Here is a 26,239-nt window from a genome sequence, read left to right as displayed (position 1 = left end):
AGGTGATTCCAAGAGAGGAGGGGGAGGACAGAAAGGCGATGTGATATGGGATAAGCACAGTCGTTCAAAGAAGAAAACCCGAGCGTTTACTAAACCTTGCTCTGTGTCAGGAACTGAATTTGGGGACGCAAAGATGACTGGATCAAGGAAGAGAAGACTGCTTAAAGGGAGGGGGCTGTGAATGAAATTATTCCCAAGAAGAACGAGCGTATCCTGGAGAAATCTGATCTCTGGGTATTTGGAATAATTGGTAGAGTCTCTTCAAGAGTGTTATCGGGAAGACGCATGAAATCTGTCATAGGGGCAATGTGGCCACCTCCTACCTCTTCTGACACTTTGCTCTTCCCCTCCGCCTGACTCGACTTTTTCCGCCACCTAATCACCGTGTGATAAATAAGCAGTGTCCCCTCTCTCGACCTCAATTTCCACAGATGTCTGAGGGAGTTGGACTGGGCAAATTCTGCTCTAACGTTCTAGAATTTTGCTTCACTCTACCTGAGTCAATCTAACTACAGTATATTAATTCCAGTTTGCAGTGTAACTGCAATCCTGTAATCCTCCTCCCTAAAGTTGCTCAAGCTGTGAAGCGCTCAGTCCCGTGCAGCCGCAGGCTACACCATCCACCCACCACATAAAATAAACACGCGTCTCCAAAACACTACAACCCCCATGAAGCTTTAGGGTCTAACAAACGGAGGGGTGGTGCTAGTTTAATCCCTCTCGCGAGGAAATAAAATCTAACTACCATTCCCGGCGGGCGTCGCGCTGCAGAGTATCCAATCAGCTTTAACTAAAAAGTATCGCGAGTCTTCTGTGAGACTTGACTCTATAAGCCCGTGGGAACAAGTCTCGAAAACCCTTTTCACGAAGATGGCGCCGAAAGCGAAGAAGGAAGGTGTGTGCTGGGGCTGGGGATACACAGCTGGCTGGCCTGGGGTCCCCGCAGAGTGAATGGACTGGGAGGATGGTGGCCGGGCCAGGCCTTGCGGTGTGTGCTGTGGGACAGCTCCTCGAGTTTTGGCAACGCTGAGGAGCGCGTGGGCCCAGCCGCACGGTCTGGGCTTCAGTGAAGGGTGTTGGGGAGGCAAGCCCGGCCGGTACCACCTGCGGGGGACAGCCAGACAGTCGGCTCTGGGGAGCTCCATGTCTCTAGACCTGTAAGGAATCGGTACCCTCAGCTTCTCTTTTATCCCCATGTTAAATGGGGCTATATACTTTCCGCCAGTGGCTGGGCGATGGTATACATAAAACTACTAGTTCACATTTTTAGCAAGTGTCAAGCTTTCGGTCATTGCTAGTTTCTTTCTCATCGTATCCCAAGTTCCCCCTAGAAACGTGCATATGATGGAAAAATTTTAAACTCCTGAGACTTGTGATGTCTTCAAAGGAACCACTGATGCATGTGTGGCCTGGGGCGCCCACTATGGGTCTTGAGGCCAGAAGTGATTGATTTCTGAATCCCGCACCGTCGGGATTTTTCTTTCCTTCTTTCCTTCTCTCAGTTCCTGCCCCTCCCAAAGCCGAAGCCAAAGCAAAGGCTTTGAAGGCCAAGAAAGCAGTGTTGAAAGGCGTACACAGCCACAAAAAAAAGAAGATCCGGACGTCACCCACCTTCCGACGGCCCAAAACACTGCGGCTCAGGAGGCAGCCCAAATATCCTCGGAAGAGCGCCCCTAGGAGAAACAAGTCAGTACTGCCCCGTACCCATGAAAAGATGTTTGGGTATCCTCCATTGGTAATTTGGAAATTTACCAAACCTAGAGCATGGCTTCTCAAAACCACGTTGGTACCTAGTGTGAAGTATGAAGAGAATAATGCCCTATTTAAAAACGAAAGGAGGCGTGTTTAGCATATTAGCAGGAATTGTTTAAAACAACCCAGAGCCACTGTCAAGATTAGCGAATTGTTAGGTTAATCATTTCATATGTAGTCTACTTTCTTGTGAGTATGAAGTGGGACTTCGATGTTCTTTGTTTGGGGGTTCCAGGTTTAGGTTGCTCCTCGTTGCACTTTTTTTAAATCTTTGCTGTGGGGAATAGTCCTTGAAGGTGAGGATGTGGGATGATGCCAGATTGGTGAGATTCATTTATCTATATCGGACAGTGAAGACCTGCAGCAGTGTATGGCAACTTCTTTTCATTCACTTTCCCAAATGTTTACACTCAAGGAATGGTTGGGGGAGTGAGTGGAAAAGGTTAGGGTACTTGAGTGTTTCAGTGTCACTAGTGGTAATGACCGACCTTAGGGAGCACTGTTTAGAGTAGAGCCATGGTAGTGGTTACCACCAGTGGGTCCTCCCACTGCTTCCTAAGAAAAAGGCAGGAGAGTGGATTGTGTCCACGGAGAAATGGACTTGACAGACTTTTTACTGCCATTTGGACCTAGAATTTAGTGTGATGAGAGATTGAGATCTGATCTCTCTTCAAAAGAGGATGGTGTACCCAGGCAAATAGAGCCTTGCTTCTCTAAATTTCAGGGGGTAAGCTGTGTTAGATGGCCACTGTAACTTTAACCTGAGCTGTAAATAAAAAGTTGCTTTCAAGAATTGATGGCTTGTAAGCCAGTTTTCAGCAACCAAAGGGGGCAAAACAGTCAATTCAGCCTCATAGTGAAGCACCAACATTCTTTGGAACCCTAGCCTGAGTTTCTAGATTCCATAGTCTTAACTTTGTGCTCTTGGGTTAAGTTGTCTAACCTCTTAAGTCTCAAATTTATTCTAGAAATTTGCTCTTCAGAAATGTTGAGGTCAGGTAAAAGAATGAGTAAAGTTGGAACTCAAAAATGATTGTTTAATCACTTAATGGATGAAAGCCCTTGAGATGTCCCCAAGCTGAGGCTCCAGGTCCCTAAGTTTCAGGGTGCACGTGATGACACTGTTCAGCGACCAAAGTCTGACACAAATGATTGCTACCTCCTTGTCTGATGCACCTGGGCTCAAAAAGAGGGCCCATTCTTTATTGTACTGGGCCCAAGCCAGCTGACCCCATTTTGCCTCTCCCAGGCTTGACCACTATGCCATCATCAAGTTCCCCCTCACCACCGAGTCAGCCATGAAGAAAATAGAAGACAACAACACACTGGTGTTCATTGTGGATGTCAAGGCCAACAAGCACCAGATTAAACAGGCTGTGAAGAAGCTCTATGACATTGACGTGGCTAAGGTCAACACCCTGATCAGGTGAGTGGAGTCCTGTGGGATGGGGAGGAACCCGGGGCCTCTGGGCCTCTTGTCAGAAGCCAGGAAACCAGAATGGCATGAAATTCCTTGATGCTGCTTTTGGGATCAGAAGTAGACTTCCCAGTGAGCAGCCCCTGCTGTAATTGCAGCCCCTTGTATGGAGTATGGACTTCTGAGGAAACATCAGCTGTCCTGCCTCTAGGACTTAAGGGGTTGATGCTCATTTTCTTGATCCCTACCTCTAGACAGAAGCAGACCCTAGAGTAAGATACAGTTAATGTCAGGATGCCTGTGGTGTTTCCCATAAAATGGAATTGGCTTCATTTGTGGCTTAGTGGCTTCCCTGACCCCCTCTGCACAAATGATGGAAAAATCACTATTTGTGGGGGGGGAATGACATGAACAAAGGAACCACTGATACACCAGAAGACTGGGGAGGAAGGAGGGGCATATGGGGGCAGTGAGGGCAGTAGGGACTAAGGCTTCCTTCTCCACCCTAGGCCTGATGGAGAGAAGAAGGCATATGTTCGACTGGCTCCTGACTATGACGCTTTGGATGTTGCCAACAAAGTAAGCTTCCTTTGCTACAAACTCCTTAACACCCCCGCTTCCTGGGTGCAAATGATGTGTCTGTTAGTTACCAAACCTTGACTTCGGTGATTAGTTTCAACTGACTGTGCCCCGTCTTTAATAGGCCCTACCCCTCACCATGTGCCCTCAGTTTGCTTTTTAACTTTGACATTTCCCGCTTAATATTCACATTTCAACTCCCAGTAACAAAGCTCCCTTTTGTTTTTCAGATTGGGATCATCTAAACTGAGTCCAGCTGACTAATTCTAAATATAAAAGTTTTCACTATATGTATGCTTCTTTTCTTTCTGTGGATTTCTGGGTGGGAGGCCATACTATGGTATATACACACCTAAGTAACAGGGCTTGGGCAAGACTCTTGGTCTACTTAACCTGTTGGAACACTCAGCCCTATCACCTCACCATACCTGTAACAGATATTTGTGACCCAGACACATCTTAGGACAACTACAACTTGGCCTCCATCATGAGGTAAGAGACCAAGCAAGAAGCTTTGCAAGAACCCCTTCCTTCATCTCTGGAAGAGGCTTTGTATGAAACCAGTATCCGGAGTTTTCATTAGCATCCATTTCAGGGCAGTGTGGGTTGGCTGGCTTTCCGGTAGCACCGTCCCCATACCCATCTACCATGTCCAACCGGTCTGTCTGCTTCCCTCACCCCTTGCCCAAGGAAGGACAAGGACTTCAGAAGAGTGCTTTCATTAGTGTTTTCAATAGTGGGTGCAGGCTTGAAAGGTGGAGTGGCTGGCCCCAGAGGACACCTCAGGCAAGGGGCTAATAAGTCTCTTCTCAGTCCGTGTGAGGGTGTTCTTGGCTGTGTTTGCTGTCCTTGCCACAAGTCACTAACTGCGTTTTTCACTCAATCAAGAACTTGTCTTTGTGTTGCCGGCTGGGGACATCTTGGGGGCAGAAGTCAGAGCGGAGGAGGCGGGAAAAGTAGATGAGGATCATGACGTCCAGCATAAGCAGGATGCCCAGCAGAAAGGTTCCCAGGTTCCTTTGGCCGGCGTAACCCAGGAAGAAATGGGTGAGGTACGCCTGAGGGGCCAGGCGGAAAAGAAAGTACATAAACAAGTTGACGTATTTGTTGACTCGATAGAGGAGGAGGTCCTGGGCATTATTGATCTTCATCATCATGCGTATTGTGAGAAAGATGTTGCTGACCTCCACCAGCAGTGTTAGGACGCCCCCACCAACAAATCTGCTCCAAAAGATGCCTGAAAAGAAGGCACCCATAGCCTACAAGGCAAGGGAGAGAATGGGTTAGGGAACCCAGATGTCAAGGCTTTCCTCTAAGTTGGTGGGAATAACAAGGCTACCAGATTGAGGGGTAGGAAATCTTCCCTTATTTGCTTTCTGAAATATAGTTTACAGTGGAGTCAAGATTAAATTTTGATCCCTGCCCACAGATTCTGGGTGGAGTTTCCAGTCTTAAGAAGGTGAGGCCATGATTGCTGGCCTCAAATAGTGAAGCAAGGGCCCAGAGACTGCCAGCCCTCAGCATTCTAGCATGAGATGTGGGACACAGGGTGGGGATGGAGTTAAGAAAAGATGGTCTTTACCTCCCAGGTTCAGAAAGACAGCTGAGACTAGGTTGCTAGCACCAGGCCTATACCACATCCCCTGCTTCTCACCATGACGTGGTGGACGAGGTATTCCCAAGAAGCTCGTGCCTGTTGGCTAACCACAATATCCAGTGTGTCGTGGATGAAGTACCCTAGCAGAGGGTTGGGGGAAGAGGTCATAAATGGTACTGAACAAGCTTATCCCTGTCCCCCCTTTTTAATGCTTCCTGGGCAAGACCTACCTGCAGAAAAGCAAACAAGCAGATAGCCAGAAAGCGACCATGCGCTCTCAACGTCCACCAGCATCTCAGGGGTCTGCCATATACTGGAAGGGAAGGGAGAAGGCAGGCTCTCATCTCAGTATCCCCAAGGACCCACGACTCCCACCGCCATTACCCTTGCCAGTCCCCGGAGGGTCTGGGCTGGCGCTATTGGCTGACAGGGGAGCCAGGAGGGGCTCGGCTGAAACCCAGGTGTCTCCTGTTTCCCAGGTGAGAACCCCCCCCCCCCCGGCGCTGCTGCCGCTCCTGATTGGACAGCATTTTAAACCGGGAATCGGGTGAGACTGCCTGGGCCTTAGCCCGCCGGTGAGTGATGGAAAGAGTAATGCGGGGTCCCCTAGCCACCTTCACTCCCCCAGTCCTTCACTCACCACAGCAGCGCCCAGATCCCTGACACAATGGAATGGGCGAAGGAGACGAGAAGGTTGTGCCAGCGCCAGGTGCGCAGGGGGTCGGCGCGCACGTGCGCAGGCAGAGGCAGGCGACAGAGCGCGTGCCGGAGCGCCCGGAAGGTCAGCGTGGCGCCCAGGAGCAGCGGCAGGGCGGGGAAGAGCATTGGGGGCATGCTGGCCCTCCCTGCCTCTGTCCGCCCTCTAGGTGGCCTCCTCCGGCCGTTCGGGAAAGGGGCTCCCTCTCGGGCCAGTCCACCCCAGACGCCTCTCCTGCCGGCCGCCGGCCTCACACACACGGTTTTGGCGAAGACCTCTAGGCCCCTCCGCTCCTCCAGTTCCCTCCCAGCCGGCCTCTGCCCCCGCCCCCGTCCCGCCCCGCCCGCCTATCCCCGCCCCTCCGGCGCCTCTGCAGCGCGGAGTGCGCGGGCCCCATTTCCCGGGGCCCCCCCCGGCGCCTCCAGGCTCCCGCGGACTTCGGGCAAAATGGGCTGTCCTCGGGGCGCCGCCTTCGAGCCACCCCTCGCTGGCAGCTCCCGACTGCCGACGGAGTCCCACTTCGCTCGCTTGGCCTAGTTAACCCGCATGCCCAACTTTCCCCAGGGGTCCCGGCTCCCCTGCCTGGGCGGGTACTGAGAGAACTCTCTCTGCCCGCCCTCAACTCCTTTGTGGGCAGAACTAAGCGAGGCCCGACACAACCCACGTCCTTAATCCCTGGTTCTGGGGACCAGCCGGTGCCCCGCTTCGGACTGTGATCTCCGCCCGGACCTTGTTCCACTGGATCACTAGCTTCTTCGAGCCCAAGACGAACACGTTTACCTGCCTCTACCTCGTCCCGCACCGAGTCGGTGCCTAGAAACTCGACTAACTCATCACCCATCTCCCGTCCGGCTCTTGGGTTCCCGGGGCCGCGCGGCAGTCATAGTCCCCCCTCAGACAGTCCCAGCTCTCTTCTCCCCGCTCCCTGGAGGCTAGGGCGGGGAAGACGGCCGATTTGCCCAGGCCGCTGGGGTGACTCTCACTCCGCAGGCCAGTGGCGTGGAGCAATTGCAGCTCGCGACCACTAGGTGTCAGCCTGTCCTCACCGTGGCGCGGGATCCCCTCCCGCCCGCGAAGGAACCAGGCAAACTGAAGGGCGGCGGAGAGGCGGGGACAGGGGTAAAGGAGAAAGGAGTAGTTGGGGCGGGGGCGGGGGGGAGGTAGTGGAGGTGCTGCGAGAGGGAGGAAAAGCCAGAAACCCGAGGCGCAAAGCGGTTTGGGTGTTTATTCTGCCTCCCCTGATGGCTCCAAGGTTACACATTAACCCCTCTGGGGCTTCTTGGTCAACCAAGGCCCAATCGGTTTCTAGGTGAGAGCACGGAGTGTCCCGGCTGAGCGGCCTTCCACTCTGTGCTCCCCTTTGCTCACAGGGCAGCTTTGTCCGACAGCCACAGCGGCCTGAGCCAGACTGAGGGGCCCTCATGAGGGGCCCTTCCAGTGGTCATTCCATGTGGGTAGGTTTGGGCACCCTTTCAAGGGGCAGGGTGGGAGCTGAAGATAAACACCCCTTTCCTCACTTTCCTCGCCCCTCAGAAATAGGGATGCTATCCCTTAACTAATCACCATCCTTCCTGCTCCCTAAACTGAGCTTTTATGGAGCTCGTGAAGTGCAGGAGGCGCCAGGGAGCGACCTGGAATTAAACTCACTTCTGGTCAAGATCTTAGACGATTGTACTAACCGACCCCCTACCTCTGGGCAGAAGCCTTGAACCCATATCAGCCGAACAAGGGTCTTTCCCCTTCTCCCCGAAGCTTTCAGGTAGTAGTCCACTTCCCTCCCATCTTCCCCCAAGGAAGTTCTCTCTAGTTGAGAACTGAAGGCAGATTACTCTGCGGCAGCGGCAGCGTTGTATGTGTGCGTTGGGGAGTTGAGGGTGTTGACGAGCGCAGTGCTCACTAGTCGGGACAGCCCGGAGACCGCGTCACGTCCTCCCTAGGTGAATCAACTTGCACAGGTCGGGGTTTCCCCGGTCCCTCCCTAGGCAAACACGAAACTAATCCGGCACCCTGCCCCACAGACTGAGAGCGCCGACTCGGTTCAGCTTTGGTAGTGTTTATCGTTTGCGTGCCAGTGAGAATCTGCCCTCTCCCTCGGAAACAGCGTCACTAGTGGGCAAAGAGTGGGGGCAGAGAGAGATCGGTCCTTTCTTCCCACCCTCACTCGGCCTGCGCGGGGAACCCCTGCGGTCTAAGGAAGCTTTGCGAGGGCCGGATGCGGCCACGTGTGTAGGAAGTAGCTGGTAAGGTGCTGGCTTTTGCGGGGCATGCCAAGAAATGGCATATCGCCCCATTCCTTGCACACTGGGAGGGCGACTGCGGATCCGGGCTGCAGGGACGGTGCAAATTAGCGGAGACAAATGAGAGGCTGAACCAACACCTAGCTCCACTAGCTCCGCCCCTCAATTATCTTGCAGTGCAGGGGGCGTGGTTCTAGAGAGGGCGGGCCCGCGCACGCGCTGTGTCTGAGTTTTGGGGTTCCGGAAATGTGACTCTGAGAAATGAGATGGAGAAGTACGAGCGGATCCGAGTGGTGGGCAGAGGTGCCTTCGGGTGAGCCAGGGCTCTGGGGGAGGCAATTGCTCGGGAAGAGGGAAAATAAGCCCCAACTCCGACAGCAAAATCGCTACCCGTTTAGCCCCGCCCCGATGCGTGAGCGCCTAATCCGGGAAGCCCTGCGCAGGCTTCCTGTCCTAGTCTTGGTTGGGAAACTCCGCCTCCAAGGAGGTCACGCCCCCGGCCAGCCTTTGCGGCCCCCCGCAGAGTTTGTTCTTTGATCCTGACTCATTCATTCAACAAATGTTGAGCAGCAACTATACACGTCAGGCATTCGATACTGGGTATACAGTTAAGACCAAACAGGCGTGCTCCTTTCCGTCTCGGAGCTTACAGACTATCGGAAAATTATACAATAAACAGGACATTGTTAAAGCAGTGATTAACAAACGGCGAGAATAGAGTACAACACCAGGGAGTATTCATTTGGGATGATCAGGGAAAATTTCTCTGAGAAGTGAAGTTTCAAACCAAGACTTGAGGAATGAGGACCAGTATGTAGTCTGAAAAAGGCAGAGCTTCTCAGGCGGAGGAAACAGTTTATGCTAAGGTCCTCACGTGGGAAAGAATTCAGAGTATTCAAAGAACTGAGAAAAAGACTAATGTAGTTGGAATGTAGTGGGCAAGGTAAAGAATGGAATAAAATGTGATTGTCACAGAGGGCGGGAACCAAATTACGGCCTTGTAGGCTGAGGTAAAGGAATTGAATTTATTTGCAGTGTAAAGGAAATGAGGTTTAAGCAAAGGAATGGTCTTGATATGATTTGCATTTTTAAAATGTCACTCTGGCTGCTGTGTAGAATTTAGATTTGAGGGTGACAAGAGTGAAAGGAACCATTTGAAGTCTAGTGCAGTATTTTAGGCAAGAAATGATAATTTGGCCAAGGGTTATAGCAGAAGACACAGAGAAATGGGTGGGTTCCCAGTATTTTGGAGGTAGTAGAAACAAGATTTACTGATGTTAGTGTGAGATAGGGGAAAGATTCTGGCATGATTTTCAGGTGTCTGACTTTACTAACTTAGGGACTTTAATAACTGGGGGATGGTGGTGTCATTTACTGAGATGGAAGAAACTGAGGAAGGAAAGGTTTCAAGGGCAGGAATCAAGAGTTTTGTATTTGTTAAAATTCAGGATGCTTGCCAGTCATTCAGGTAGAGGTGCAAAGCAGGTAGTTGAATATGTAAGTCTGAGGCTCAGAGGAGAGGTCTGAGCTGGAGATATACAGTTGATACTTAGATAGTCCATCATTCAACAGATACTTATTGAGCTCCTACTAAGTGCTGGGGTATGCACTAGGCTATGCACTGGGGCTATAGTGGTGAAGGAGAAAGAACAAAACCCTGCTTTTATGAACACTGACTACAGAATTGGCAGAAAATAATAAAATGAATGGCTCCTACTCACTGAGTATTTTTGATGTGCCAGGCGCTGTGCTAAGTGCAGTACATGCATTTTCTCATTTGATCCTCTCAACAACCTTGTGAGATCGATCCTACTTTCCAGATCCTGATGTCACATAATTTAAGACCAGATAACTAGTAAGAGGAGGAGCCAGGATTTGAACCAGGCAGTTAACTCCAGAGCCTATGCAGACTTACAGAGACCAAGACTATTATTAGGCACAGTCATTGTGCCTGTGGTGAAACTGAGTCCCAGATAAGTTAAACGACTTGCCCAAGGTCTCAGACAGCTTGTGGTCGGTTCTCCCTATTCCTAAACTCAGTGTTCTGCGCACCAGCTTAGATGACTTCTTAGTCTAGGTGCCAATTCCCTTGTCCTTAGGAACACCCAGTCACCAGGGCTGCCCTGCCTGATATATGGCTGGAAGCTCAGCTGGTACCCACTCCTGTACTCCACGTCCTCAGGATTGTTCACCTGTGCCTTCGCAAGGCTGACCAGAAGCTGGTGATCATCAAGCAGATCCCAGTGGAGCAGATGACCAAGGAAGAGAGGCAGGCAGCCCAGAATGAGTGCCAGGTCCTCAAGCTGCTCAACCACCCCAATGTCATTGAGTACTACGAGAACTTCCTGGAGGACAAGGCTCTCATGATCGCCATGGAATATGCACCAGGTGGGCCAGCCTCCTTGCACTGGCCTGGATCCAAGGGCCTCTCACCTCTGGGACAGGCAGGCACAGATCAGCCAGCTTCCCTCCTTGGAATGGGCTTGGCTGAGGGTCAGAGGTATAGGGTTCTGACCCCAGTTGTGTGACACTGGCAGGCCCTTGCCCTGTCTGGGTCTTTAGTTTCATAAAAGGAAAATCTCAAGCATGGAGAAGCCTGGATCTTGACTAGTTCCTTGCGACTGCAGGTGGCACCCTGGCTGAGTTCATCCAGAAGCGCTGTAATTCCCTGCTGGAGGAGGAAACCATCCTGCACTTCTTTGTGCAGATCCTGCTGGCGCTGCATCACGTGCACACCCACCTCATCCTGCACCGGGACCTCAAGACCCAGAACATCCTTCTAGACAAACACCGCATGGTCGTCAAGATTGGTGACTTCGGCATCTCCAAGATCCTCAGCAGCAAGAGCAAGGCCTACACGGTGCCTGGGCATGGAGGGGACCTCAAGGGTGCTGGAGCTTTTGAGGGCCAAGGTCTACTTCGCATCCCTGTCCCCAGCCCCACCCCCCCAAGACCTTGGCCCCTTAGTCCCTGGCTGGATGGTCCTGCAGGAGGAAGCACTTTTGCCTACTTTGGGGAGAAGCTGTCTCTAAGTGGGCTTTTGGGCAGAGCCTTGGTCCTCCCACCCCGGGGCTGTAATATCAGCTTCCCTCCTGCAGGTGGTGGGTACTCCATGCTACATTTCCCCTGAACTGTGTGAGGGCAAGCCCTACAACCAGAAGAGTGACATCTGGGCCCTGGGCTGTGTCCTATATGAGCTGGCCAGCCTCAAGAGGGCCTTTGAGGCTGCGGTGAGTAGGTCCCCCCAGGGGGACAACTGAGATCCCTACCTCTATCTCCTGAAGTCCTTGGCTCCAACCACTTCTGTGTTTCTTCTCTTGTGGCTCACTTATGTCTCTCTCATCAGACTGGTGGATTACCCCAGGCCAGGGCTGTGGCTTCCCTAAGACTATGGGTTCCTTAAAGTAGGGCTTGGGACCCCCATTAAACTGAGGGTAGGGCTCTCCCTTCAGATTAGGGACCCTCCTAAGGGCAAGACGTGAGTTTTCCCAACATGCAGCCAGCTGACATGGCTGCAGCTCCCCTCTCAGAGGTTCTTGAAAGCAGAGTTTGGCTCCCCTATCATCCTGAGAGTCCCCTCACCAGACGGATGGCTTCTGAGTGCAGGGCTGTGGCCACCCCACCAGGCTAGGGGCTGGGGCTGGAGCTGGGGGTGCTGCAGTTTAAGAGCCTGGCCTGAGGTTCTGGCCAACCCCACACGTGGTGCCTTCACAGAACCTGCCAGCGCTGGTGCTGAAGATCATGAGCGGCACCTTTGCGCCCATCTCTGACCGGTACAGCCCTGAGCTCCGCCAGCTGGTTCTGAGTCTTCTCAGCCTGGAGCCTGCACAGCGGCCACCGCTCAGCCACATCATGGCGCAGCCCCTCTGCATCCGGGCGCTCCTCAACCTCCACACCGACCTGGGCAGCGTCCGCATGCGGAGGCCGGTGCAGGGAGGGGGCCCTGGGCAGCAGTGGGGCACCCCGTGGGAGCACAGTAGGCCTGGGGCAGAGAGGGGCATTCTCGGCAAGTCCACCATTTCTGGGTGTGGGGATGCCAGGGAGGGTCCTTGTCCTGAGGCCCCCATCTGTCCTGCAGGGCAGAGAAGCCCCCGGCCACCGGGCCACCCATGGCCCCCGGCAGCACAGGGGGCAGGACCACCAGTGGCCGTTGCAGAGGTAAGTCGGGGCGACCGCAGGGGTTCCGACGGACACCATGGCATTCTCACCAATTTATTTTTTAAAATTAATTAATTAATTTAGGCTGTGCGGGGTCTTAGTTGCAGCATGTGGGGATCTTTGTTGCAGCACGTGGGGATTTTTAGTTGCGGCATGCTTGCAGGATCTAGTTCCCCGACCAGGGATTGAACCCGGCCCCCCTGCATTGGGAGCGTGGAGTCTTATCCACTGGACCATCAAGGAAGTCCGTCCCACCAATTTAATAGGCCTGATGAGTTGTCCCCGCAGGTGTTCCCCGGGGACCTGCCCGGCCGGCCATTCCACCGCCCCTGTCATCGGTGTACGTGTGGGGTGGCGGGCTCAGTGTGCCGCTGCGGCTGCCAATGCTCAACACAGAGGTGGTCCAGGTGGCAGCGGGGCGCACGCAGAAGGCTGGCGTCACGCGCTCTGGGCGCCTCATACTTTGGGAGGTGAGCAGGCGGGGGTGGGGGTGGGGTGGGGCCCTGAATGGAGGGGGGCGTGGCTCAGGAGCTGAGCACTCAGGCGCCGCCCACGCCCTCCCCTGTCCCCTCGCAGGCCCCGCCCCTAGGCGCTGGAGGGGGCCCCCTCCTCCCTGGGGCGGTGGAGCAGCAGCAGCCCCAGTTCATCTCCCGTTTCCTGGAGGGCCAGTCGGGTGTGACTATCAAGCATGTGGCCTGTGGGGACCTCTTCACGGCCTGCCTGACTGGTGAGCCGGTCAGGGGACTCGCCTGTGGGGACTCAGCTATAAGAAGACCCCCCCCAGAGCAATTTCCTTCCTTGCCTATCATTTGCTAACTGCTCACTTAATAATGCTTTTATCTTCCAGGGGAGTGCTTTACTTACCCGATCTCCTTTACCTTCACAGCAGGCCTGACAAGGCAGTTATATCATCCCCATTTGACAGATCTAGAAACTAAGGCTCAGAGGCTGTCACTTGTCCAAAGTCACACACTTGGGAAGAAAGACCCCAGTCCTTTTCTCCCCCCATCCAATTCTTCCAGCCCTAGCCTCCAGCTAACTTTTTCTTGCTCCTCCGATCCAAGGTTGCACTGGTCTGTCTGGAAAAACAGCCTAACCTCTTTCCTTTCCCTTTCCTCACTACTCCCCTCCCCAGACCGAGGCATCATCATGACCTTTGGCAGTGGCAGCAATGGGTGCCTAGGCCATGGCAGCCTCAATGACATCAGCCAGGTGGGTTTTGAGTGTACATTGGGGAGGAGGAAGTGGGGAGATGGCAAGCATCCCACATTTGAGAGCTGACACCCAGCTTGGAGGCAGGGGAATCCCCAGCAGCCACAGGTCCCTGTACCTCCCAGGCTGCGCCTGTTCTGGGCAGCATCTGGGGAAGTACAGAAAGACCAGGCTTCCCCAGTGGTTGCAATATGTGTGTGGGGGGGAGTTAAAGAGACAGCCACCTCATGAGAATTTGCAGCCTCCAACTTCCTCCCTACAGAGGGTGCTGAGGCCAGGTGGCTAGTCCAGGCCCCTTGCCCAGCCTGCCCTTGCTTCCTCTCTGTCTAGCCCACCATTGTGGAGGCCCTGCTGGGCTATGAGATGGTGCAGGTGGCCTGTGGGGCGTCTCATGTGCTGGCCTTGTCCACTGAGAGAGAACTATTTGCCTGGGGCCGCGGAGATGGTGGTAAGGTTTCACTCTGTTCTAGCCTCTGGAACCCCCCAGCCATGATTTGTTCCTCTTCATAGCCATCTTCTACCCTATGGCCTGTTTTCTCCTCCTCCTTTTCTCTCTGATTCATTTATTCACTCGACAAACCTTTATTGCACACCCAATATGTGCCCACCTTGTGCTGGGTGCTGAGACAAGATGAACATGATGTCGATTCCTTCGGGTGCTCATGATGTAATGAGAGAGATTTCATTCATCCAGAAATATATGTTGTGCCCCTCCCTGGGTCAGGCATCAGGCTGGGCATTGAAACTAGGGATGACTTAGATAGGGGTCCTCGTCCTCCTGGAGGACTCAGTCTAGATGGAGGAAGGATGACACATCTCCAACATGATAGAGGACAGACAGCATCAGGGCTCACCCAAGGTCCAGAGGTGTGGGAACACAAGGAATGGCAAGGGACTCTACCTGGAGAAGAGAGATGTGGCACCTGAACAGGGCCTTAAAGGAGTAGAATTTTGACCCACGGAGGGGCCAAGGATGGGCATTTCAGTCAGGAACAGCCTTCACTCATGCTGCCCTGTGGGTCCTCCTTATCCTAGTATCACTAAGCTAGACAAGCTCAAACTAGCCCAGTGCCGGTTTCTCCTTGTAGGCCGGCTGGGACTAGGCAACAGGGAGTCCCACAGCTGCCCCCAGCAGGTACCCATGCCCCCAGGACAGGAAGCCCAGCGGGTTGTATGTGGCATTGACTCCTCCATGATCCTCACTGTGCCCGGCCAAGCCCTGGCCTGTGGGAGCAACAGGTACGTGAACTAGGTGCACTACAATGGCTAGCCTGCCCTCCCCGACCTCCCTTAGCTGCCAGTGCTCCATCTGTCATTGCCTACCTCCCACCAGGGATTAGAGCTGAGCGGGTCTTGAGTGTTCTGTGGGTTCAACCCAGTGTAAGATATGTCCCCTGGTGCGCCAGCTCCTGCCCAGATACGTGGGGGGAGGACAGTCTATATAAACTGTGTCAGCTGGACTTGGCTTTTGGCTCTGCCCTCAGGTTCAACAAGCTGGGCCTGGACCATCTCTCCCTAGGGGAGGAGCCTGCCCCACACCAGCAAGTGGAGGAGGCCCTGAGCTTCACACCACTAGGTTCTGCACCCCTGGACCGCGAGCCCCTGCTGAGCGTGGACCTGGGCACTGCTCATTCAGCTGCTGTAACTGGTAAGTAGGACCTGGGCACAGGAGGCCAAAGGTGGGCTCCCCTGGCTTCCTTGGGCCCTCTGTTGAGGCACCCTTTCCTTCCTTTCCTCTCTCCTCCCCTACAGCCTCTGGTGACTGCTATACATTCGGCAGCAATCAGCATGGGCAGTTGGGTACCATCGCTCGCCGGGTCAGCCGGGTACCTTGTCAGGTCCAAGGCCTCCAGGGAATCAAGATAGCAATGGTGGCCTGTGGGGATGCCTTCACTGTGGCCATTGGGGCAGGTGATTAGTGGGCACTATGGGGGCCGGTAGGGGTGTGCGCAGACCCAGGAGCAATGGGGGGTTATGCTCAGGGCTACTGAACTCAGCAACCCCATGCTGGGGCCAGTATGGCAATCTAGGAAGCTAGCTGCTTGCTAAGGTATGTCTTTCTCCCATTTCTCTCCTTGGGATTCTCTTTGGCAGAAAGTGAAGTGTACTCTTGGGGCAAAGGGGCCCGAGGTCGACTGGGAAGGAGGGATGAGGATGCTGGACTCCCTAGGCCAGTGCAGCTGGATGAGACACACCCCTACACAGTGACTTCTGTGTCCTGTTGCCATGGAAACACTCTCCTGGCTATCCGCCGTGAGTTATAACTTCACCCTCACCCACACAAGGGTTAACCCAGCTGGCCCTTGCCCACGTTCCCATCCCCAGTGGTCACAGCCCAAATTATTAAAAGCATTTTCAGCCCCCAGATAAATGAAAGCAGAAGCTGCTGGGCAAAAGTGAGCTCCTGGGGTGGGCAAGGGTAGGTGCTTCTTGTGCCTGAAGGGCTGCCTCCGCTCCTCCCCAGGGCCCAAATGCGTTCTTTCTCCTCCAACCCTCAAGTCCAGTTTAGTTTGAACCTCTGTTTCTGGCCTGGCAGGGTCCAGAGTCCAGGGCCCAGTGTGGGGGTGAGAGTGGAAGTAGCTGAGGCTTGCTGGAGGCATCGCCCTCTGGGAGGCTGCAGGGATTTCTCTTTTGTGCTCTCCAGCGGTCACAGATGAGCCAGTCCCCCCTTGAGGCACCTGGATACACCTCTGGACGACCCCAATATTGCTTCTCCTGTAAATGTTCTTGAAAAGTGCAGGTGCCTCAGGCATGACCAGCCCCCTGGATTGTATCATCAATGGGGTATAAGAACCAGTAAAGCCCCTGCTCTGCCTTTGGCCCTGGATATGTAAAACTCAACCCACCCTATTCCCCCAACGTCCCTCTTTCCCCTCCCCACCCCTTCTTATCTTTAGTCAACGTCCCCAGCGTTCAGCCTGGCTAGAGTTGGAGGCCAGACGTAACTTTTGGAAGCAGGGAGGTCTCCAGAGCCTCTGCAGAAAAAGGCTGGAGGTAGCTGTGGCTCCACCTAGATGCTGCCCCTTCCCCCAGCCCAGTTTGAAAATAAGTCGCAGGTGTCTACTGGGAGCGCAGCTCAGTGCTTTGGAGTAAGGCAAGCTGGGGCCTGCCTGTTCTGGCCATTCCAGAGGCCTAGCCCCTGCATTGCCTGGGGCAGGGAGGTCCCGGGAGTGCTACCACCTGCCCCCACTCCTATATCCTGAGGCAGGGGTTTACACAATCTGAGTGCCTCCCTTCCCCTGGGGGAGTGCATGGGCTGCAGTATACCGCAGAGGACATCCCTGCTGAAGGTTGCCCTTAACCCCATGCCATTCCCCCAAAGCACGTTGGGAGAAAGGGTAGCTGGCTGGACCAGACTAGTTTCCCAGATGACTGGGAAATAGCGCCAATAAAAAATCAGCTGCCTGCCTAGAGTGTGGTCTCTTGAGGGCTGGGGGTGGCGGCCACCCCAGGGCTGGGCTGGGCTCCATCTGGGCTGCAGGGCCGCGGTGGAGAGAGGAATGTGGGCGCAGCCTGAGGCCCGGGCCGAGGTTCCTCTGGCCCAGTTCCCAGCCCGGCCTCCTCGCCCAGCTGGGCTCCCCGGATCTGGTTGCCAGGCTTCAGCTGCCTAGCACCTGGAAGCTGGAGCCCCGGGCCCCTGGGTGACACGTGGCCCCCGAGGCCGAGCTGTTGACTCCGGAGAAGCGAATCTTTGTGGCGCGGCCCGTCCCCCGAGGCTCTCCGCCCCATCCAGCATCAGAGCTCCCCCCCCCACCCCACCCCCGGCCCTGGGGAGTAGCGGGGCCTCGATCTCTGTTCCCAAGCATAAAGAGGAGACCCTGCTTCCTGGAGGGGGAGAGCCTGTCTGAGTGCCGAGCCCGAAGCTGCCGCAACGCCGGGTGGGTGGGGAGCCCTGCGGGGCGGGCACTAGGACCGCGCGGGCACGGCCCCGCCCCCTCTTCCGGCGGGCGAGCTCAAGGGCTGGGCGCAGGCCGCGGCTGCCAGTCGGCGCCGCCCGCAGCCGGGAGCGCGGCTGGAGCGAGGCGCGGGCTGTGGGGCCGCCGCGAACCCGGCCCCGCTTGCCCGTGCCCGCCCGCCATGCCCGGCTTTGACTACAAGTTCTTGGAGAAGCCCAAGCGGCGGCTGCTGTGCCCGCTGTGCGGGAAGCCCATGCGCGAGCCCGTGCAGGTTTCTACCTGCGGCCACCGCTTCTGCGACACCTGCCTGCAGGAGTTCCTCAGGTGCGGCCCGGCGGGAGCAGGGGACGGCCGGTGGGGGTGGGAGACGCCGCCGGGGGAGGACCCAGGCCGGAGGCATGCCGGGCCTTTGTCTGCGCCGCGGCCCCGTGACCTCAGGGGCGCCCACCGTGACGTCACAGGGCGGCAGTGACGTCAAGCCCCGAGGGAGGACCCCACGCACTGATCCGTAGGGTCCCGCGTGCCACGCGCCAGGTGGGAAGAATTCCGTGCCTTCCCGCAGGGTGGAGGTGGGAAAGGACGCCCTTCCTGATCCGTGGCCGGCCCTTCCCCCTCACCTGAGAGCCAGAACGGCTTCACCCTTGAACTTTGAATCCTGGGAAGAGGAGGACAAAACCCTGTGCCCCGCGCAGCATCTTAAGCCTCCGAGCTTTCACCCATCTTAAGCTTTTCTGATTCTTCGGACGTTCCGAGAACGGCACCTATTGTTCTCCCATTTCACAGATGAGGAAACGAGATTCAAATTCAAAGAAAGGCTGCGACTTGCCCACGGTCGCACAATTATCTAAAGGCTTAACTGGGGTGTAAGCCCGGCCTGCTTGTGGTCGCACGATAGAGGGAGGTCTACGACGCTCCTGATCTCCCCTGAAACAGGAACCCGTTGGGTGTCCCTCCCTGCCCCTGGGGGTCCTGAGTACTGCGAGTGGTCTAGAAGTCGTGAGGGGGAGGGGGTCGCACCCTGGGTGTGACTGAACGCCCCCTGCGCTCTCCCGACCCAGGTCTTCCGTGGGCTCTTGGGCACTCGTTGAGTTCTGGGCGCCCTGCGGTGTTCTGAGTCTCCTGTCCACGCTGGGACCTGCTCAGTCCTGGGTGTGGGGAGGCAAGAAGAGGGAGCCCCGTGTCGTGGGGAGGTCGTGGGCCAAGAGCACCGGGGAAGGCTGGGTCAGCCAGTGCCCTGTGTCAGGAGGCTGTTTGCTGAGGGTTCGTGGGGCGCAGGCTGGGAGAGCACCTCTGGGATTCCGTCCCTCCGTCCTCCGCAGCCCCTTGCCCGGCGGAAATCTCAGCAGGCCCTTTGTTTTCGGTTCCCCGCAGCCTGGGCCGGTCCTGCCCTCACATATGCTCCTGCACAAGCTGCTGTGCTGCCCCCTCCTCCTTTTCCCTCACCCGCCTCCCTCCTCCCTTCAGTGTACACACACTCCCCTACCTACACACAGCCCCATTGTCTTCTCCCGTGCTCTTCCCCAGCCCTCTGGCTTCCAGATGAGGCCAGCTGAGCCAACCCCCTCCTCAGCTGACCCACCCTGACTGCCTCGGGGAAGGAACGGGGGAGGGGGCTGTCAGGCTTGTTTCCCTCTTCTGTTCCTCTCTGCTGCTTCTCCCCTCCCCCTCCCGGAAATCCCCTCTTCCTCTCCCACAGCCCCTTCCCCCCATCCTGTCTTCTCCCCTGGGCCTGGGCCTCCACTGCACGGCCTGGAGCAGTCTCTGCCCTTGCCTCCCCACCTCGGCTGGCGCCTGAACTCTGACGCTGAGGCCCGGGAGGGAAGGGATGGTGGGACAGGCCCTGCGCCTCCCACCCTACCAGCTAGGGTGTCCATGGCACTGGGCGAACCTTTGTCCTGGCTGGGCCCCAAGCTACCCAGGCTAATCTTCTGCCTGAAGCCTGGGGACTTGCCTCAGTCCCCTCCCTGACTCCAAAACCACTAAGTCAGCACATTCCTGAAGCAGCCAAGCAGACCCCCTCCCCCACGGCCCACCCCTCTTTCCCTTCTCCTGCCAGCGCTGTTACTCAGGTTGGTCCAGGAAGCCTGGTTACCCTGTGGGCACGGGCATACCTCCTCAGTGCCTGGGCATGTATTATTATTGGCATTGGCAGCATGCCCAGTAGTAGTCGTGGGGTCAGGGGGAGGAGGTGGGTGCTAGAAATCCTTTGAGCACCTGGGGCATGGACTGCCCACGTCCTGCCAAGTGCCATCGTGGACAGGGCTGCCATGTAGCCTCTGCTTCCGCCTTCATCCTTGCCTGCCTCCCACCTGCCTGACTCAGACTTGCCAGAAATGCCGTGCCTGAGGGTCTTCAGTCCTGCTGGGTGAGCCCTTGCCCTGCCTAGGCCGCGCCAGGCATGCGTGACTGGTCCTGGCTAGGGTCGGCGAGGCCATGTTGGCAGAAGGAGGCATGCCACAGGTTCCTTGAGTGCTAACAGCCTGGTGTGGGGTTGGTGGAGGAGAGGGAGGGCAGCGGACAGGGGCAGCAGGCTTCAGATGCCTGCCGTGCAGTGACCAGAGCCTTGGCTATGCTTGCCTGGACACTTTTTCTTGGACTGGCCTCTCTTCTGTGTACAGCGTAGTAGAAACTATCTGAGCTGTGGAATCAGACAAACAGTCCAGTTCACCCGTGAGCCTCAGTTCTTTCATCTGCAAAATGGAGACACTGAGCCCCTTCTCAGGCAGGTTGTGAGAACTGGGTGGGAGTGTAAACACAGTACCTTGGAGCGAGCCTTTCCTTCTCTTTGCTTTAGAAGACACACCCACATAGGAGGAGGGGAGAGTTGGGGTAAGGTGGCCCCAAGCTGACCTTTGCCCTGGGTTCTTGGCTGGGCACCCTCGCAGGGGCTTGGGCAGCCCTGGCGCTTAACCTCAGCCCATCCGTGTTCACCTCCCCCCAACAGCTTTCAGCCCAGCCAATGAAAAGTAACCTGGGGGACTGGGCGGCTGGGCAGCCTGTTCCTTTCGCCGTCCAGCTGCCATCCTGGGGGAGGGGTGCCAGCTGCCACCTGTTGGCCAAATGCTGTCTGAAGCAGCTGCCTCTGCCTCCACTGGGCCCAGATCCACCCTCCCCGGGACAGGAGCTGGGATCTTTGGTGGTCCTGTAGAAGTGGGTACCCTCAGGCCTCTACTCTCCCTCTCCGGTAGGGCTGCCTGGGAACCTGGGAACCGGTCTGGTGAGGGAAGGAGGCTACCCTGGTTGAGGGGATGGGGCCCAGGGATCTCTCTTCCCATAGTATGGCGCCTTGACCCTGTCCCTTCCCCCTTCACAGTGAAGGAGTCTTCAAGTGCCCTGAGGATCAACTTCCTCTGGACTATGCCAAGGTGAGTCCACCGTGCCAGGTACAGGCTCTTGCCCTCGGTGGAGGCTGGAGCTGCTGCAGCCAGTGGGCTCGGGGCCAGTGTCAACCCGGTGCCGCAGAATCATGCACCCCTACGAACGTGGCCTGTTCCCTCCCACCAGGCCAGTTCGCACGTGAGGCCCGAGTCTGCCCTGGAGGGCAGGCACAATGCCCAGCCTGTGGGGGTATACAGAAACGCTCTGTGCCCACCAGAAGTGTCCCCTCCCGTTTGGGTGGCTGGCCAGCCCTGTGGCTGAGGGCCAGGACCCCTGTACCAGGAGGAAGGAAGCAAAGGGTGTGGAGGCTGCCTGGGGCTGAGCCGGCTGATTGGCTGCCGCTCCGAAGGGAGCGTCCTGGGCCAGCGTGTTGGGGGCCCTGGAATCTAGTGTTAGAGCAGAGATCACCTGCTGCACTCTTTATCCCTGGGCACAGAGGAGAATTTACACCGAGGGGCTGTTACTGGCTCTAAGGTAGAGAGCTAAGCTATCTGGGGTGGAGGAGGTGGGAACTGGGGACTGTAGCAGGCTCTGACCCTGACCGTCCCCCGCCTCCTTGTCCCCAGATCTACCCAGACCCAGAGCTGGAGGTACAGGTACTGGGCCTGCCTATCCGCTGCATCCACAGTGAGGAGGGCTGCCGCTGGAGTGGGCCACTTCGCCACCTACAGGTGAGGCTCTGAAGGGGCCGGGGTGGGGGGACTGCCCCTCCCTGGGCAGGCACTAACTGTGGCCCGTCCCACCAGGGCCACCTGAATACGTGCAGCTTCAATGTAGTCCCCTGCCCCAACCGCTGCCCCGCCAAGCTGAGCCGCCGGGATCTGCCCGCGCACCTGCAGCACGACTGCCCCAAGAGGCGACTCAAGTGCGAGTTCTGTGGCTGTGACTTCAGCGGGGAGGCCTTTGAGGTGGGTGGGGCCTGGCTGAGGGTAGAGGGAGAGTGGGGCACCTGGTGGCCCAGGGATCCCTTAACTCAGCCCCTCTGGTGTTTCTACAGAGCCACGAAGGTGTGTGCCCGCAAGAGAGTGTGTACTGTGAGAACAAATGCGGTGCCCGCATGATGCGGCGGCTCCTGGCCCAGCATGCCACCTCTGAGTGCCCCAAGCGCACCCAGCCTTGCACTTACTGCACCAAGGAGTTTGTCTTTGACACCATCCAGGTGAGGCCCTCCTGAGCTGTGGGCCGCAGGGCAGGTAGCAGGGAGTCAGGCTACTCACTGCTTCTCTCTGCCTCTGCGGCCCTAGAGCCACCAGTACCAGTGCCCGAGGCTGCCTGTGCCATGCCCCAACCAGTGTGGCGTGGGCACCATGGCTCGGGAGGATCTGCCGGGCCACCTCAAGGACAGCTGTAGCACTGCCCTGGTGCTGTGCCCATTCAAAGACTCCGGCTGCAAGCACAGGGTGAGATGCCTCTCTTCCTTCCTGTCAGCTCTCTTCTTGGTCCTTGAAACCTCAGACATAGGCCCTTAGTGGTCCCTGCTGTGCTGCTCTGAAGCCTCAGCCCTCCCCCTGCTGGCCGGCTCCAGCCTCCTCCTAGAGCCCTCTACCTCCCTCATTCAGAGCCGGGTGCCCACTGCCCTGTACCTGCTCCTCCCCTCTCCCCTGAACTTGCCCCGACTAACTCTCCTCTCTTCCCCCATGGCCTGGGGCTTTGCCAACAGTGCCCTAAGCTGGCAATGGCACGGCACGTGGAGGAGAGCGTGAAGCCACATCTGGCCATGATGTGTGCCCTGGTGAGCCGGCAACGGCAAGAGCTGCAGGAGCTGCGAAGAGAGCTGGAGGAGCTCTCCGTGGGCAGTGATGGCGTGCTCATCTGGAAGATCGGCAGTTACGGGCGAAGGCTGCAGGAGGCCAAAGCCAAGCCCAACCTCGAGTGCTTCAGCCCCGCCTTCTACACGCATAAGTATGGCTACAAGCTGCAGGTGTCTGCATTCCTCAATGGCAATGGCAGTGGTGAGGGTACACATCTCTCGCTCTACATTCGCGTGCTGCCAGGTGCCTTTGACAATCTCCTTGAGTGGCCCTTTGCCCGCCGCGTCACCTTCTCCCTGCTGGATCAGAGCGACCCTGGGCTGGCTAAGCCACAGCATGTCACTGAGACCTTTCACCCTGACCCAAACTGGAAGAATTTCCAAAAACCAGGCACTTGGCGGGGCTCCCTGGATGAGAGTTCTCTGGGCTTTGGTTACCCCAAGTTCATCTCCCACCAGGATATCCGCAAGCGAAACTATGTGCGGGATGATGCAGTCTTCATCCGTGCCTCTGTTGAATTGCCCCGAAAGATCCTCAGCTGAGAGCAGACCCAGCTATAGGAAAAAGGGGGGTGGGAAATGACCTCCATCAGGCAGGCTGAGCCTGGAGAGGGGGCCGGACCCCCTTACAGCTGCTTCCGCTGCCTAGGTTCTGTTACCCTGTTCCCCCTCCCTCCTTCCCTACCACCCTCAGGTGCCTCCTTTTGGTGCTTCAGCCCTGGCCTCTGGGAAGAGCAGGTCTTAGGGTCATCAAGGGCTTGGAAACAAGCGATCCCGGGGCCTGTTGCCTAGGATCAGGGCAGACATGCCTTGGTGCCGGCCACACTCTTCCAGGGACTGAGGTGCCTGCTGGTGCTATGTCCCAAGAGCCATAGGGGGGGAGGGGGAGTTGGGAAACTGAGGGGTAGTTAAAGAATCTGTCTTGAGATCTGATGTCTCCTCTCCCCAGCTGTGTCCCCTCTGGTTATTTATTTACTTAGTGCCAGGAGGGCACAGCAGGGGAGCCCTGATTTTTAATAAATCCTGACTTGTATTTATTACCTTGGTTCCAGCCTGACTCATCTGGGTTGCTCAGGGCCCAATTGTGAAGTCAAGGGACCAGTCAGGGACTGCAACGGCTCTGGCCCCAGGATCCAGCTGCCCTGCTGCATCGCCCTCTGGTGGAAGACAGAGGGACTGCACTAGGCTTTGTGCGGCGGACAGCTGCCTGCTGCCGCCCTCTAGTGGTTAGAGGAGGGAGGTGCAGGCTCTGGACGTTTTATAAGGTTGAGAGTCTCTGATCGATACCCCACAAAGGACTAGTGCCAGTGCTCTAGGCAGGTCTTTCTTGGTCTAATGATAATAGCTACCATTTATTGAGTACTTTTGATGTGGCAGACACTGGTAAGCACTTTATATGCATTATATTTAATACAACAGTCAAGTGAAATAGCTTTTAATAAAAGGACCTATCTTAGTGGGCTGTGGTGAAGACCATGCATGTTCCCAGTAAAAATAGTCGGTCCTTTGTATCTGTGGGTTCCACATCCTCGAATTCAGTCAACAGTGAATTGGAGATATTTGGGAATAGTTCCAGAAAGTTAACAAAAAGCAAAAGGTTTTGGCCACTCATGGGCAAATCTACATAGTATTACATTGTATTAGGTATTGTAAGTAATCTAGAGATTAAAGTATACCAGAGGATGTGTATAGGTTACATGCAAAAAGCCTATGCTATTTTATATCAGGGACTTGGTGAATTTCTGTATCCACTGGCAATTCTTAAACCAATTCCCTGTGGATACTGAGGGATGTCTGTGAGTGCTTTATGAATGTTAGTCTAACTCCAAAGCCCAGCCCACACCCAGGGACTCCTAAACTGTGCACAGGAGCCTTGAAATTTTCTCATCCATACTTATTTTCATACAGGCCTCAATGGGTACCTGTGATTATCCACATTTGACTGGTGAAATAGGAACAGAGGAGTGAATTGACTTCAGTGATCTTTCAGCTAGTTTGGGGCAAGGCCTGGATTTTTTTTCCCCCCTGTCACTGGATTCTGTTTTAAGCTCCAGCAGTCACTGGAAGATTAGCTTCCTTTTATTTTGGCAGTAGGTTTGATTTTGGATCCTTGCTGTGCTTGCTTTTTTGGCAAGTTACTTAGCTACATGGGGCATCCTTACTGGTAAGATTAAAGTAATCCTGCTAGATTCGTAAAGATTAACTCATCAGCATAAAGTGCCTTACTCTTGCCTGGCCCTGAGAAGAGGCCCAGTGTGTGGGAAGTATTGTTTAGTACGGAGAGGGTTCAAGGGCTGTAGCCTGCCTTTTCTACTTTCCCAGAGACTCAGGTGAAAAGAGCCCTTATCAGAAGGTGATGGGAAAGGTCTAACCTGAGACAGCCAGCCCAGGGAACTAACCAACTTAGCCTTCAAAAGGTCAAATTCACTGATCTAGGGAGAGATGAAGCCCTGGCTACCTTGCTGAGAAAGTAAAGATGGCTCTTTCATCTAAACTGTCGTGGTACTGTGAAGCCTGGAAGCTGGTAGAGAAGACCGACCATGGGCTCTAGCAGGGGAAATGCCTTCACCTAAGCACGGGCTTCACGCAGCGACAGGTAGAACCACTCTTCTGCAGAAGCCTTCCAAGAGAAGCCAGAACCCCTGGATCAAGCTTGGGCTCCCTCTGCTGGCAGCACTGTGCCACTGCACCATTCCAGGCGGTAGGTTCACAAAGGCGGCTGGTGCCGCCTTCAGTTCCCTGCAGTGGATATTGCGATTGACCCCATGCCCAGGCCTAGCCCTCATTCACTGCCTTTGCAGACAGTCATAATTGCTTGTGGAACTCAGGCCAGATTTTGCCTCACAGCGTGAGCTGGGCTCAACTCAACCATCTGCTCTGTCTAGCCCTGTGACCCTAGGCTGACTGTAGGTGTCATTTGACACAGGCAGAAGAGGGTTCTCTTTCACAGGGATGGGATGAGGAGTAAAGGAGGCAAAGCACCTTCACAAAAGGGCACCCCACAGAAAAGGGCATGCTCAGGAGGGTGCTTTCAACTCGAGCCACCTAACCATCTGATTCCACCCTCACTGAGTCCCACAACCTGTGGGATCTTTCCTTCCCTCCATCGCATCTTAGCCCAGACCCAAACGCAGCAGAAAGTGGAGAGGGAGGAGGGGACGTAAATAGCTCTTGGATTTTTTTTTTCCCCTGCAGACAGAAGAAAGTTCTCCCATCAGTACTCAACCCTTAAGATTCAAACCACCAAGAGGACCACTTCTCATGCTACAGATCACACCACCTATTACTTCCACCTGCCAGAGGTCCTCAAATTCCAAAGTGTTCGAGGTGGGAGAAGGTTGTGGGGTGGGGGAAGGGTCGTTTAGTCTTAAGCTGGCTTATTAGCAAACCAGGTCCCCGTTTTTCAGTGACGGATAGTCCTTGGAGTGAAAGTGGCATTACATTGAACTGGACCTCCAGTGAGGGGTAGCGAACCGTACTTAACCATCAAATCCCACCAAGCCCCCTGCAGCCCTGCCTAGGGAGAGGGCCAGTCAGCCAGGTGCCCTCCAGGGGCTGACTGAACA

At 55.7% G+C, this 26,239-nt stretch overlaps 4 protein-coding genes and 4 non-coding genes across 14 annotated transcripts; 7 read left to right on the top strand and 1 right to left on the bottom strand.

Moving 5' to 3' along the window:
- The first annotated feature begins 795 nt into the window (after window positions 1-795).
- RPL23A (ribosomal protein L23a) lies at window positions 796-4,038 on the top strand. The gene is made up of 5 exons (XM_022595821.2): window positions 796-895; window positions 1,503-1,686; window positions 3,002-3,178; window positions 3,679-3,748; window positions 3,979-4,038. Exons 1-5 carry the CDS (start codon window positions 871-873, stop codon window positions 3,991-3,993), a joined length of 471 nt encoding a protein of 156 aa, XP_022451529.1. The 5' UTR covers window positions 796-870; the 3' UTR covers window positions 3,994-4,038.
- Window positions 1,336-1,402, top strand: LOC115803616 (small nucleolar RNA SNORD42). The gene has a single exon (XR_004024372.1). It is a non-coding gene; the product is annotated as a small nucleolar RNA SNORD42 (small nucleolar RNA).
- TLCD1 (TLC domain containing 1) lies at window positions 1,537-6,338 on the bottom strand. Its single transcript, XM_022595820.3, has 4 exons — window positions 5,986-6,338; window positions 5,576-5,658; window positions 5,403-5,485; window positions 1,537-5,007 (listed from the first exon to the last, which is right to left on the bottom strand). Exons 1-4 carry the CDS (start codon window positions 6,177-6,179, stop codon window positions 4,624-4,626), a joined length of 744 nt encoding a protein of 247 aa, XP_022451528.1. The 5' UTR covers window positions 6,180-6,338; the 3' UTR covers window positions 1,537-4,623.
- LOC115803619 (small nucleolar RNA Z17) lies at window positions 2,858-2,929 on the top strand. Its single transcript, XR_004024375.1, has one exon. It is a non-coding gene; the product is annotated as a small nucleolar RNA Z17 (small nucleolar RNA).
- Window positions 3,534-3,601, top strand: LOC115803617 (small nucleolar RNA SNORD42). The gene has a single exon (XR_004024373.1). It is a non-coding gene; the product is annotated as a small nucleolar RNA SNORD42 (small nucleolar RNA).
- LOC115803620 (small nucleolar RNA Z17) lies at window positions 3,793-3,861 on the top strand. Its single transcript, XR_004024376.2, has one exon. It is a non-coding gene; the product is annotated as a small nucleolar RNA Z17 (small nucleolar RNA).
- Window positions 6,339-8,471: 2,133 nt separating the features above from the next.
- On the top strand, window positions 8,472-17,054 carry NEK8 (NIMA related kinase 8). 5 transcript variants are annotated; one of them, XM_022595813.2, is made up of 15 exons: window positions 8,472-8,592; window positions 10,462-10,667; window positions 10,907-11,139; window positions 11,378-11,509; window positions 11,994-12,202; window positions 12,358-12,437; window positions 12,726-12,907; window positions 13,014-13,164; window positions 13,573-13,649; window positions 13,980-14,097; window positions 14,738-14,888; window positions 15,134-15,297; window positions 15,402-15,560; window positions 15,744-15,902; window positions 16,294-17,054. In XM_022595813.2, exons 1-15 carry the CDS (start codon window positions 8,546-8,548, stop codon window positions 16,320-16,322), a joined length of 2,097 nt encoding a protein of 698 aa, XP_022451521.2. In that variant the 5' UTR covers window positions 8,472-8,545; the 3' UTR covers window positions 16,323-17,054. The 5 variants fall into 5 exon arrangements, with proteins under 5 accessions (XP_022451521.2, XP_089756848.1, XP_089756850.1 ...); XM_022595812.2 differs by having other exon boundaries at window positions 8,509-8,592; window positions 10,379-10,667; XM_089900722.1 differs by lacking the exon at window positions 15,402-15,560.
- Window positions 17,055-17,563: 509 nt separating this feature from the next.
- On the top strand, window positions 17,564-26,216 carry TRAF4 (TNF receptor associated factor 4). Of its 3 annotated transcripts, XR_016388901.1 has the most exons (8): window positions 17,565-17,869; window positions 20,859-20,910; window positions 21,490-21,594; window positions 21,670-21,831; window positions 21,921-22,082; window positions 22,168-22,323; window positions 22,584-25,374; window positions 25,869-26,216. XR_016388901.1 is itself a non-coding variant. In XM_022595475.3 (7 exons), the coding sequence occupies exons 1-7, from the start codon at window positions 17,727-17,729 to the stop codon at window positions 23,214-23,216; spliced, it is 1,413 nt and encodes a 470-aa protein (XP_022451183.1). In that variant the 5' UTR covers window positions 17,565-17,726; the 3' UTR covers window positions 23,217-25,859. The 3 variants fall into 3 exon arrangements, 2 of the variants coding, with proteins under 2 accessions (XP_089756852.1, XP_022451183.1); XM_022595475.3 differs by lacking the exon at window positions 25,869-26,216 and having other exon boundaries at window positions 22,584-25,859; XM_089900726.1 differs by lacking the exons at window positions 21,670-21,831; window positions 25,869-26,216 and having other exon boundaries at window positions 17,564-17,869; window positions 22,584-25,859.
- Window positions 26,217-26,239: the final 23 nt, after the last annotated feature.

Source organism: Delphinapterus leucas, chromosome 19 (genome assembly GCF_059928025.1).
Source record: "Delphinapterus leucas isolate spDelLeu-1000000601 "Yukka" chromosome 19, BTC_Dleu_Yukka2, whole genome shotgun sequence".
NCBI classification, from domain to species: Eukaryota; Metazoa; Chordata; class Mammalia; order Artiodactyla; family Monodontidae; genus Delphinapterus; species Delphinapterus leucas.
This window is presented reverse-complemented; position numbering and strand designations above follow the sequence as displayed.